We start from the raw sequence: 13,478 nt of genomic DNA, 5'->3' as shown, positions 1-13,478 counted from the left end.
TATCTGGTGTGAATGATTGTACAATAAGCAAGGGCATAATTTGCTGAGCAGTGATTCGACAAATGTTTTTTCAAGTGTTGGTTTACCGTCAGATGGCAATCCCCGGCATGGGTATGAGCATGCCATTGTAACCGCCGGCTAGCTGGTTGTGGAGGGAAAGTGAATTCACGTCTCTGAACTGGGTTGAGAAAGTGCTTTCACTGCACTGGTATCGCGCCAGTTGGAGGTTCCCACCTAAAAATAAGTCCTCTTAGTCGGGAATCATGTGTGAGAGACCGCAGATATCCTCAGGGGATGTCTATCTTATCAGAACACAGCACCCCTGGAGGCAGGATTTCCTGTTGGGTGGCTGCCGCCCTTTGCTTGGACGGGAAGAAGTAGGAGGAGGAGGAGGAAGACAGTTCATATCTGGAGAGTGACGAGTAGGCAGAGACAGGTGCCACAGACTCCACTTTCGTTAATTAACCTTTGCGGCAGTCAATGGGACGGCCCTCCTCGCGACCTCGGAGACATGATGAATGTCTCCGCGAGGTCCCGCCTCCCTTTTTAATCCGGGCCAGCTTGCGCTGGTGTTTGTGTCTCTGGGCCTGCGCGACAGGGCAGCTGGCGGAGTGCGCCTCCGTTTACGGGATCAAAAGCGGCGCTCCGCCCATCAACATGCGCGAGCTCACCGGCCCACACTCCCTCTTTCTACCACGTTCCTCCCATGATTAGCTTGGTGTTTCCAAGTCTCATCTGTTAGCCAGGGCTGATTATAAATGAGTTTGAGGGGCGCAGTGGCGATAGAGGAACTGCTGAGCACACTCATAGGGCTCTGAGATATGAGCGAGTACATATCAAGCAATGAATGCGGATGTTAGTGTAGCTAGGCGATAGAGTGAGGAGAGGAGAGCTGGACCTCGGTGAGGACCTTTGCTTTGTGAATCAAAGCTTTTCATCTGGGTGTTTTCCACCTAGCGCCACCGCCCTTTCCCCCCGCCCCCGCGGAGAAGAGCGCAGTGGGTGTGCCGTCGCTCCCTGCAGTGGATATCCAGGCCCCTCGATACGCTGGGAGTTTACTCCGTGTTTTGACTACTGCGTCTCCGGCTGCCGCCAAAGAAACACAGCTCTGAGATCAATTAACAGCCCTGTTTGTGAGTGCGAAGCCAAGCAGAAAGGGAGATTCAAAGCTAGCTGATTAGCGCAGCTTATCAACGAGCAGGGTATTAGCGGGGGGGGAAAAACACGGTGTTGGCTAACACATGTAACGTTAATGATGATGCACAGATGCTCTGATAACGACTGGAGGAGTGCGAGGATCGCGCTTGCGCATGCCAATGCGGATGAGGGAGGGGGGGGATGCAAAGAATGCAGGCGGCTCAGCACCGCGAGTACAGGAGCGGAGATCAGGGGGACTCCACCTCGGGGATGGCCCCGCCTTTCATCTGGGGTTACGCGCGAGCAAAGGTCACGTGCAAGATAAACATACCCGCATAGCAAACCTATGCAAACACGCACTTCCCCTTAGGGATCCAGCTTATGCAAGCATGTTTACATGTGCAGGTTTTACCCACTTAGACTGTAAACTATGTAAATACACTCTCACACACACTCCAGCACGCTGGCGCCCGGAGCCCCGGCTTTCATCGACAGTAGCCCGCGAAGTGTCTAATTGGAAGAGAGAAGGTTGTTTTGCGGCGCTCTGTGGCCGCTTCCGCATCCGTCTCTACCCCGCTCCGCTCCTCAGTCCCATCCAACCATCTTAATTAGCACGGGCAATTTATTTTATAGCCTGCAAATTGGCAGCCGCGCTCCGCTGGCTGAAGTCTGGCAAGAGACGGGAAGAGCGTAGTGGATGGTGGGGGAGGAGGAGATGGAGAAGAGGAGATGAGGAATATCTGTGCTGAAGGGAGATCCAAGATTAGCAAGCTGCTTGTGTGTGTGTGTGTGTGTGTGAGTGTGTCTCTGCGGAGGCGCTCGACTTAATAAAATGGTGCATGAAACAAAAAAGCAGCTCGGCAAACTATGGCCTTGGCTTGATGTATGATGAAGAATCAGCAGTGTAAACTGAGATGAGGCGGAGGGTTACCCTCCAACGAGATCCTGGCGCTTTTGCAGAGGGCCGGGAGCTGTTTTTATCCCGCCATCTGACAGTATCTCGCTGAAAATCCTCAAGTGTTTCTGGAACGATCCGTCCTCTTAAGTACACATGCACAACATATGTTTTCCCTTAACGGCTCTGCGTTAGCTTGAAGCCACATCAATGCTGGCCGAGGGCCCATTGAAGTGGGCGAGGAGATAGAGCCACAGCCCTCCCTCCTTCACACACACACACACACACACACACACAGGCTCATCCCCGTCTCCTCCCGATTACTCAGCAGGATGACTAAGTCGATTCGACGGTGGCCTACACAACGCTTTACAGCACCGTCTTTTCACGCGCGGGCCCCGTTTATCATGTCACTGTGATGCGGGCGCTTTTACCCGGAGCCCGCACCTGTGAAAACACTCTCAAGGTGTGTGTGTGTGTGTTGTGTGTGTGTGTTGGGTGGGGCCTGATAGGGGGCACGCTCTGCTTTCATGCACGGCAAGCCCTGATGGCATAGGTCACATCTGGCATGAAGACGTACTGTCATCACACACACACGCACACACGCAGCCCTCATGGAAACCTAAGACAACAAATCTCTTTAAAGGGAGCCAGAGGGCGACTGTGACTCCTCCCCCCTCAGACCCGCCTCCTCTATCCCATCAGCACTGTGTCATCCCTCGAGCAGCAACGTCACAGGCCCAGTCAGCGCTAAACAGCATGTCAGTAATTCAGGGCCTCGGGGGTGTGTAAGGGTAAACCTGTAGCGCTCCCTTTCCATCTGTCACAGTGACGGACGCTGAGCAAGCTTTAGGTTAATGTTGGATTTATTGTTGGGAGAGTTAATTCTCTACCGACCATTAACCCGTCTGTCCGCGCCGCATGAGGCCAGCGTGGAGGGAACAGGGGAGGTAAGGTAAGGAGGGTGGTGGAGGGTTGCGGTCTGGGTAAATGATCAGCCGGAGAGCAACACGGAACATAAACACTGGTGATTTACTTAGCGCTCCAAGAACAACACCTTCAACCCCTTTGGCTCCGGCCTCTAATAACCCGGAGAGATGGATGGAGGGAGGGAGGGGGGAGAAAGAGGAAAAGTGAGAGAGCGAGCGAGAGGGAGAGGGAGACAGATTAAAAAATGAAAATGGCAAGAGGCTGTCACGTTGAACACCGGTTCCTTGGCGCAATGTTGTTGCAGTGATTAACGCCCGGTCCCTGGTCCGCTCTCAGCGCGTTAAAGCAACAGCCTAATAGAGACATAGAGGACAAGTCATCAGGGAGAATAACAGTGGGAAGGCGGCCCCTGCTCCCTTCATGTGGAAACCGTATTTATTCAAGATTTGTATCGATCGCTTCACACTTGCAAAGGCTGGAATCAGATCCCCATTTAAACGCCGTCGGGGCGGATACGGCTTGTCGTGTTAAACCGCCTCCGATCGCTCAGCGAGCGAGTCGGAGTGACATCTGTTTACGTCCAGCGGGGAGGAGGGTGAGGGGGTGACGGGAGGGGCGGAGGGGGTCGATGTAAACGAGAGTCAAAAGAATCCATTACTGCAGGCAGTAAATGTTTGAGCGCCTGGTCCGAGGTCGCCGGTAAACGTTCAAGGTTACCTATGTTTCTCTCTCGCCCGACTTCCTGTCGTAAACTGGGCTGTTTGTTTAAAAGCAGCGGCTCAGACAACCGAACGATGATCTCGAATGAAAGGGGAACAATCCAAGTGTGTGATCCCTATGAGTCTCACTTGAGTCAAAGCTTTCATATTTACAAAACACTTGTTTCCTGTTTCCACCCCCACCACTACCTGTTAAATGCGCCGGCACCGGCGACAACCAAAGCGATAGGACGAGGGGGGAAGAAGTGCCGGGGGTTTGGGTCACGGTACGGATGCTGCCACGGACAAAGCACGACCGCTATCACCGATTGTCTCTCGCGCGGACATCAGCACAATGCATCCTGGGTGTCGCGAGGTGGGGGCTCCCGCGTGGCGGCTCGAGATAAAAGAGATCCGGTGGAGGATTGTCACGCCGGTGGGAGCGTCTCCTCTCACCGCTCCCTTTTGTTGGTGATGTCTTCGCTCTGTCCTGCTTCTTGAGGACGATAGGGGAGGCTCGCCCTTTGGCTCGGCCTCGGTCGTGATGATCAGGAAACCGGGACAGTGAGATATGCAAAGTCAGCTGAATTAAGAATCATTACATTCACTTCACGAATGCATTTATTGATTAAAGAGTGCTGAAGTCGTAAGACTGAGCTCGATCTTGGCAAAATATTTTTGGAACCTTTTGCATCAGTCAGATTCAGCGTGAACCCTTCCCAAAGACCAAATCTGTTCTGGCCAACTGCTGATCCGAGATAAGGGTCATGGTGGAGGCTGATGGAGCGGACGGGGAGTGGAGATCTGAGCCAATATCCACAGGAAATTCCACACGCCGACCTGAATTGCACTTTGGACACTGCAGCTGTCTCGGGCACTCAGGGACTCATGGGCGCCTTTCATTTTCAAAGAAGTGGCCCCCATCTGTAGTTTTTTTTTTCTTCTCCCCCTCCACCAAAAAACAGTCTGACATTTCTCCACAAATACGGCGAGGTAAAGTGCAGAACTGCAGCATGCGGCGGCCCTCTCATCTCGGCTCTCTCTCTCTCTCTCTCTCTCTCTCTCTCTCTCGACAAAACCCCTCCATTTTCCCGGGGTAAATACGAGGGGAAGCTGTGAAATTAATGGCGCCCAGTGTTCTCGAAAAAGCCACACTTTGGCGGCGGCACTAAATGTCAGCTCTCTTTAGAGTCTGAGCGGCGCACGCCGCGGCTTTCAACTTGGGGCAAGAGAAAATCAACATGGCTCTCGCTGCCTTCGCTCACTCCACCGGGGGGGACGGGCTGAAGTGGGCCTGATGGTCCTGAATTAAGGGGCCCGGCAAGGAGCGTGAGTGACAGTGGAAAAAAAGCGGTTTGCCACGTTTTTTTAAGCTACAATGACTGGAGCACGCGGGCTCTATCTAGCGATAACTCCCTGCAATTTTGCTTTCGATCGGTGCCATCTGCGCCCATCACGCCGGCTGTCAGACGAGCATGAAAATGACATCATCCTGCACACATTTCTGCCACTAATGGCGCCAAATAATTGCCCTGGATGACAGTAGTGCTCTTTGTGTGTGTGTGTGTGTGTGTGTGTCTATCAGTCTTCTTAAAAAATCTCCTGCAGCTGTATTTTTCTTTTATCACACGTCAGTCATTCTTAAAACATAATCTTGAGCTCACGATGCTCCGAGAAGTGGCGAACACGGGAAACGTTATTGCTCCTCATCAGCTGAAACGCAGCTCCCCCGGGGAAAGCTGTGAATAAATATTTTGACTTTCCCCCGTGTAAAAATTGCGTGTTGACGTACGCGCAGCCATTGCCCTCGCCCATCCATCCCTGACGCTGTAATTCTGGCTGAGCACCTCTCACATGTTTCCCCCGTGTGTGTGTGTGTGTGTGTGTGTGTGCGTGCAATACAGGTTTCTTTGCACAGTGAATCAAGCTGTTTATTCATCGCTCCCTGATTCTGGTGATTGAGGCCTTTCACTGATGTTTACGCTCACAGTCCAGATGTTCCAGGAGTTACAGATGTAACACAGTGTTGGATGTTTGTGCCTGTGAGGGAACGAGGAAGAAAAAAAAGAAAAAGGGGGGTTTGTAAAGGAGGGTTGAGAAACCCAGATGGAGCCTCGAGTGAGGAGCACTATCAAGGTGGTCTCTGGTCTTGGGGGCCGTAAACTGTCCTCCACTCAATGGACCAGCTGGGAGGCAGAGCTCCTCATCGTAACCATCACTTCACCAACAGTCATTCAAACGAATCGCCCCCGCCCTCTTTCCTTTGTCCCTGTCGCCTCTCACCTTCTGTTTCCCCCCTTTCCCTTTTCCCCCCCTTCAGGTCCAGAATGCTCCAGGAACTTCACCTCCAACAGCGGTGTCATAAAGTCTCCCGGTTTCCCAGAGAAGTACCCCAACAACCTGGACTGCTCTTTCATGATCTTCGCCCCCAAGATGTCCGAGATCATCTTGGAGTTCGAGAGCTTCGAGCTGGAGCCCGACCCGACGCCCCCCACCGGCGTGTTCTGCCGCTACGACAGACTGGAGATCTGGGACGGCTTCCCGGGAGGTGAGCGAGCGGCGCCGGGTATCGGCTGTAGTGCTACCGTGTGCTTTTTATTTCTCAAACGACCAGAGGAAGAAAAAATCAATGCTGTGAGAAAAAAAAATAATAGCTAAAATCCCACTGCTTAGAAATCTGCTATCCTGTGGGGGGAAAAAAAAAAAAAAAGATAGATAGATACTTCTCTGCTCACTGCTGGCTTTTTTTCTCCAGAGGAAATGAACAGCTTTACACAAAATGACGGCATTACCCGAGCCAGTGGGCTAACTGCTTCACCCAGACTTGGCAGGGGTCCAACAGTCGGCATGAGCGTAACGCTTAGTCATCGCTCAACGCCGCCAAACACTTCCTGGTTACGAGAGCCTCCTGTCCTCTTTTGTTCTCTCACGGGCTGCTTTGCTTTGTTAGTATTTGATCATTTGGGAATTTAAGGTCTAATCTAGGCTGTGATATTTCCGCTTCTCTGACGCATAGAAAACACACATCAGCCGTGGAAGGAATGACTCCGAAAAGGAGGTTTCCTTCACTGGTTTCCTTGAAGTTCCCCCCACGGGGAGAGAGTGTGAACCGAACCAGCTCGGTCCTGATGAGAGCGAAGGGCCGCAGATTCGGGCTCGCAATAAAACATTGCCCCACAAAATAGCCTTCTCGCATCCATCTGAAAAGAATCTGCAGGTGAGACACGGGGTGAGAGAGGGAGGGGCGTGTTCAAAGCGGCGCCGCGGCCCTCGAGATGAGGCTTTGAACTCAACGAGCGAAATCACCTCCTTGAAGTTTTGCAGTTTTTCTCCCGGCTTTTTCGAGCGCGGGGCCGCGGACAAGATGAAAGCTGCTCTCGGCCATCGGCGGCGGAAAATTGAAAGAACATCAGCCTTCGCTGCCGCGGCGCTGCGAGTGATAAGGTCGAAGTGCGTGAATCAGAGCGCCTTTTCAAGCGAGTTTACGTCCAGTTCAATATTCACCGAGCTCGCAGCTCCGTCGACTTGACCTTTTGATTCCACCGAGTATTTCCATAATTCATTTGTCGGTTCTCTCCTGGAGGTGGGAGGTGGTTTCATTTTCAAGATTTGTGTTGATTAGCGAGACCTGAGAGCTGAGAATATGTCACATTCTTCTCACCTTTTAATGCATATTTTTTTTTCGGAACAAAAAAGTACCTCAGGGAAAAAAAGTTTCCCGTCCTACTTCCGGCTGATTCAAATTCAGCGATTTCTCAGCATGCAAGACACAAAACGAGCAGAATAGCCTGTTCACTGGACAACCAGCGCTTCGAGTCTTTGTTGTGCGTGACAGCCTTGCATGAAAAAATAAGGAATCGGAAGAAAACTGTGTGTCGACTTTCGCCAGGTGGCTCCTGTGGTGCCTGCTGGATCGATAGTGCATTAGCACGGAGGCATGTTGGCCATCGGGGGGGGGGGGGGGGGGGGGGGTGCATGCAGGGATGGGAGATGTCCGGGCAGATGGAGGAACTGGAGTAAATCGAGCCGCTGCGTGAGAACGGCCTCCTCCCCCTCGTCCCTCTTCCCCAGAGGAATGGAGGATGCAGACTTCCTAGCGAGCCTCTTTAAAATTTCATAGCGCTGGGGGAGTCATGCAGATAATCCGGGAGATGGCATTTTCATGTTAGGGCCAGGGCCTTAGCGGGTTTAAAAGCACACATAGATTCTCACGCAGGCACCTGGGTTATAAAGATTAATCGGAGGCATCACAAACACACACACACACACACACACACACCCTCCGCCCTCATAAGTACCCACGGCCCGGCCTTTGCCTTTCATGTATAAGAGCTGGGCTGAGAGTGGCATGTTTTTGGATGACAGGGGGCCACGGGGTGGCAGGACTGTCACTCGCCGCTGATCACAGCATTACTAATCACAGATAAGCTGCAGGTAGCCACACACGCACTGGCAAGAACACACACACACACTCACACAAGTGCATGGACCATAGCGCACATCAGAGGCACAGGGCAAGGTCACCCCTCCCCTCCCCCGCTTGTTACCCAACCCCATGCTTCTCCCATGCCGCTCTGTCTCCCCCTAATGTCCCTCACCAGTCTGCTCACTGGAAGACGTCCCTCAAATGTCGCTTTTATTGCTCTCTCTCTCTTAATGTCCACCCTACCGTCCCGACCCAGTCTCCTACCCAAAACTCACTCGGCCTCAAGAAAGGAATTTACGGCCCGCAAATAGACAGAGACCGTGACCTGCTCCCTCCTCTGCTCTGCCCCTTTTGTGTCCGACAGGCCGAGCAGGAATGTCTTTTCTCGAGCGTCTTTATGGTGTCTGGTAAAAAAAGAAGAAGAGTCCCATACCTCACTGACACACTAGTTTTCACACCTCCTTCGGGGGGGTCGGTAGTTAAACCCTTGTGCGACATGGCTGTGGCACACAGACTAATATTGAGTTAACCCAAGTGCAACCCGAGTGACCGTGTTTGTGCTCCTTCTCCTCTTTCTCTCTCCAGTCGGGCCGTACATCGGGAGGTACTGTGGGCAGAACACGCCAGGCCGGATCATCTCCTACACGGGCATCCTGGCCCTGACCATCGACACCGACAGCGCCATCGCGAAGGAAGGCTTCTCCGCCAACTTCACCGTGATCGAAAGGACCGTTCCGGAAGGTGAGCCGGCGTGGAAAAAAAAACAACACAGAAAATCAGACAGATGGGGATGTCACAAAAAAAAAAAAAATCGGAATATTGAGGCAGTAATCAAGATGAGAAAATCACAATCCCCTGACGTTTGTTCAGAGGAAGAAAATCTGGATTCGATGAGCCTGAATTGAAGCCGGTTAGTTGAGGGCAATAAAGTAACCCCCGGAGGAATATTACTAAGAATAAGTAGCAGATGTTGTCTGCAACTGAAGCCACAAACGCTCCCATTATGACAGATTCCCACACGTTTAACAGAGCTTAAGAGTTATTAAATAAACACCTACTGCTTTTTCATTTGGGTCGGCCTCCCGTGGTTTACGAGACCCACACGTTTACACACTGTGAGCCCAGACGGGCTCCAAAAGGCCGCCTCCCCGCCGGTAACCACCCCGGACGAGGCAACCCCTCCAGGGCTTTTCCATGCAGCCCCGTCATCGCGAGGGCTCGACCCCCGCGACCCCATTCTGCAAAACGCTCCGGCTAAACATTTCATTAAGAGAGAGGAGCGCTGGTAGGAGTCATAAATCTGTCGAGGGGCTAGACCACCCCAAGCGAACACAGTCGGTCTTTGAATGGAGATGGAGATGGATGGCGTTCAACAAACCTACTAATCGTCTCCAAAAAGGATTTTTTCTTGCCCAGAGAAAGACACACACACACACACACACACACACACAGACAAACAGCCCAGCCTCACAGTAATGAGCACAAGGATGACTGCTGATGTCATTTCTCCTCAGTTTCCTTCAGAGTTACTTGAGTTGCTTTAGTCACACATCTCAGATCAGATTACGCCAAATCTGCTTTTCACATCCCCCATTAAGAGGCATGGTTAATCGCCTGGGCCCCTGATCAGTAAATACCTTCTTTTGCATCGAGTTGCTTGGTCTTACATCACCGGACCGAGACGCATCGCAGATCGGAGAAAAATCTCCAAACTCGGGGAGCCTGCGCTCTTCCAGTGTTGTACCGCTTCAATCATTCATAATCCCCTTATGCATAATACACGGTGGATTTTCTCGCCTCCGCATGGCAAAGGGAAGGGTACCACTCCAGCTGAAAGCCACTGATGCGAGGTGATAAGGTGATGAAAGGAGGCCTTGTCTTTTGTCCTCGCTCCCGTTTCCCTGCCTTTCATCCAACCTCGCTATCTGCTCGACTCCGGTCGGTAACCCGCATGATCAGATACCGTCCTCGGCGGCAAACAAGCGCCCCTTTGTGTTTCCGCTGATCACGATCCAGTTATCTACGTGCTGTGGGACCGGGTGCAAAAGTTTGACAGGAACGGGCGGTCCTCTCATGGAGAGCGCTCGCCGGCGAGGCCGCGGAGGCGCGAGACGGCGTCCCGCCGGCGCGCGGGCGTGCGCGCGCGGCTCAGAAAGCGCACGCTGACCCAGTGACTGAGGTGTTTCGGCGGCGCGGCAGATGGGGAGACCATCTGTGTCGGCTCGTAGGCAGCAGCCACAGAGCAGCGCCACACTGCTCCCCCGTCCTGCGCCCTCTGACGGAGCACACGCACGCCTTTTTTGGGGGCTTTTTTTGGCCGCTGCGTGTCGGTGGCAGCGGGAGGCCTCGCAAACCGCCGGGTCTGAAGCGCTGCCGACGTGCTTCGCGATGGACTTCATCCATCAGGCGAAGGAAAGTAGCAAATAAACAATAGGAAAGAGTAATGGTCCACAGGAATGTGTGAAAGTGTGCCCTCTGTGCGGTCGTGGTGGCCTTATACGACTCCCGCTCAGATCAAGAGGTCATATCGTTGGTTCCAAATGTTGCGGCGGCAGCGTCCGCGGCGGTGTCGGCATGTCTGACCTCCAGGGGTCGGAGAGGCCGACCCCGGGCTGAGTCTTCCGGGATGCCTCAAACCGGCTGCCCCCGTGTCAACACAAACAGGGGAAGCCGCCTCCTACCAAGGCTGGTGAGGCCATCGAGTGTGATGTATGGCCCCAAAATACAGCCGCCAGACGCACCTAAACTCCCCCCAAGAGACCAAGTTGGGGAAAAATATTCCCTGTGTGCAAAAACAGATGAACTGCCCACAGGGAGGTGATGGAAACAGATCCAGTCGGTGGAAGAAACAACTGGAGGGAAAGTCACTTTAACGCCTAATACTGGGGTAATCTTAGCCCACACTGAATGTTTTATGAGGACATTTTTACGCCCTAATGCGAAACACTTCCATCCGGCCTCCATTAGAAGACTAAAGAGGGAGAAACAGGGAGGATTTACTGAGGCGTCGCTGATGCGCTGTTCTTTTCCGGCCGGCGGCGCTGAGTGCCTGTCGCGTGGTGTCGTCCTCCCCGGAGACGAGCCCTGATTCCAGGGGACGCTGAAAGCGGCGCGTACGGGTACACTCGGGTGCTCGGGGGATTTCGACTAACGCGTCTTCTTCATTCCCCTCAGACTTTGACTGCAGCGACCCCCTGGGAATGGAATCGGGAGAGATAACGTCGGACCAGATCATGGCCTCGTCCCAGTACAACCCCAGCTGGTCCCCAGAGCGCTCCCGACTCAACTACTACGAAAACGCATGGACGCCGGCCGAGGACTCAAACAAAGAGTGGATCCAGGTACCGTGTCTTTGTCTCCTCGTGTTGCAAAGAGGTGACTTTCAAAAGGGTTGATTCAAACATCACAGAGCAGAAGGCATTCAAAGGTAGTTTCAGTGAAGCGAAGAGTAAACCACGGCAGCGTAGAACAATCCCCCGACCGCCCCCGCGGTACGTTTTTTTGGCGGTGAGTCAGAGTCGGGAGGGTGCTCGCGGTATTGGAAGTGACTGCAGCCGGATTGAGCGCAGCAGGAGTGTTCTGTGTTTGTCCTCCAGTCTCTGGAGGTGCGGCGTCTCCGTCACGCTTTGACGAGAAACCAACAATTTCGATGATGAATGCCAGCCGTCCTGATGGACCTCGGGGCGGTCGAGTCCACGCCACTCGCAAAGAAATTGCCCTCATCCACCCTCTCTCTCTCTCTCTCTCTCTCTCTCTCTCTCTCTCTCTCTCTCTCTGTTGATCTGTCTGTGTCTTTTCTCTCCCTCTCTCTTCCTGTCCTACCTGATAACTTCTCCCTATTCTGTGATAACAGCAGCCGCCTCCGGGGATGCTGGGATTTAGTCCAGGCATCTTGCCCAGCCCCACTCTCTCTCTCTCTCTCTCTCACACACACACACACACACACACACCACACACACACCACACACAAGCACACCAAAACCCTGTCATATGTTTCTGTCTGTCGGCTTATCTGCACAAAGCGATCATCAGCCACCGGGGGAACTTTATGTGGAAAGATTAAGGATTTAGTTCCTCTATCCCCAGATGGGGATAAGTCACATATCCCAAGTCCACTCACAGCCCCCCCCCCCCCCCTCCTCTTTTTGCGACACACAGCCGCACTACCTGAATGCATTTGCTGCACGTTTGATTTATGAACCCAAAGCCTCCGGGCCTTGTAAATGCCCAGACTGTTTTTCTTTTCTCGACTGTTTTTCGACAGTCTTCGCCTCATTGCTGAAAAAGTTTGGGCCCCTATATATTCCTTGGGGGACGCCACATAACAGAGCTGACCCAAAGCCAAATATTTGCTCGAGGAGGGCCGTACGCAAGCTTTTCCTTTATTACTGCCATGAAAATATTTTCCTGAGGGCCCCTGCTGCTCCTCCGGACTAATTGAATCAGTGTTGTATTGTGTGTTCGTGTATGTAGTGTGTGTGTGTGTGTGTCCGGGTCTGGAGTGCATTCTTTCTCTCATGCATGTGGGTCCGTGTGTGCGTTCCTGGCTTTGCGGGTGCGCAGGAGGGTCCATAGGAACCCGGCGTGCGTCTGAGTGGATCGGGAAGCGGCGCGGCCTCCCTCACCACTTCCTCACGCGGTTGGACAGTCTGTCGTATTGAAGCATTTTTCTCTCTGAAAGCGACGGCATTGTTCACCGTGAGATGTGTGTATTAAGGGTAGCGGCGTAGGGTTGCAGGACCTCTCTTTGTCAGCGGAAATTACAAGTGATCACAATGATTTGTTGCCACTCCAGCCTGCCCCCCTGCTACAGTATATTGATCCTATTGAGGATTTGATTTGGCAGTCAAATCTGGATTTTGCTCTAATGGGTGTGCTGATTTCCCCGATACTAATCACATCAAAACACTGAGTGGGGCTCCTCTAATTTCAGAGCCGCGGCCCGCGCTCGCCACCTGATTTATGCTCGCGAAGGAGTGCGTTGCCCTCGTGCCGAGCGTTCCCGAGCGGAGGCCCAATTATCACAAGTGGGATTCAAAAGAGTGGGGTTCTTCACTCCTCTTTCATTAGGCCTGTCCGTGGTGCCGCAACGAGCTCGGGATCCCGTCGCGGCACGTACAAATCATCTCGCCGCGCCGTCAGAAGCATAGTAATCAATTCATTATTTATTTCATTATCATTCCCTGACTGCAGTTTGAGGCCGACGGTTTGTATTATTCATGACGGTCGGCCGTTTGATTCCTGGGCTTTTTTTTTTCCTTCATCTTTTTCTCTCCACTCGGCTTTCCTTCTTATTTTTGTCTGAACATAATCCAGATTTGTCCTCCATTTTAATGCCGCCTCATTCTGATGCTCGGAGAGGAGGAGGAGGAGGGCAAGATGCTCTTCTCTG

General features: G+C 52.8%; 1 protein-coding gene across 3 annotated transcripts in view; it reads left to right on the top strand.

Moving 5' to 3' along the window:
- The window catches only part of nrp1a (neuropilin 1a), a 56,698-nt gene that overhangs the window by 21,038 nt on the left and 22,182 nt on the right, over nucleotides 1–13,478 (top strand). For all 3 annotated transcript variants that reach the window (XM_068581524.1, XM_068581526.1, XM_068581525.1), the window contains 3 exons: nucleotides 5,981–6,208; nucleotides 8,672–8,827; nucleotides 11,261–11,427. In XM_068581524.1, coding sequence (XP_068437625.1) covers nucleotides 5,981–6,208; nucleotides 8,672–8,827; nucleotides 11,261–11,427 — 551 coding nt within the window. The remainder of the gene's footprint in view (nucleotides 1–5,980; nucleotides 6,209–8,671; nucleotides 8,828–11,260; nucleotides 11,428–13,478) is intronic.

The sequence above is a fragment of the Clinocottus analis genome, unplaced genomic scaffold (assembly GCF_023055335.1).
Source record: "Clinocottus analis isolate CAN_PGR_092001 unplaced genomic scaffold, fCliAna1.0.p SCAF_18, whole genome shotgun sequence".
Taxonomy (NCBI): Eukaryota; Metazoa; Chordata; class Actinopteri; order Perciformes; family Cottidae; genus Clinocottus; species Clinocottus analis.
The sequence above is the reverse complement of the archived record's forward strand: the minus strand, read 5'-3'. Positions and strand labels throughout refer to the sequence as shown.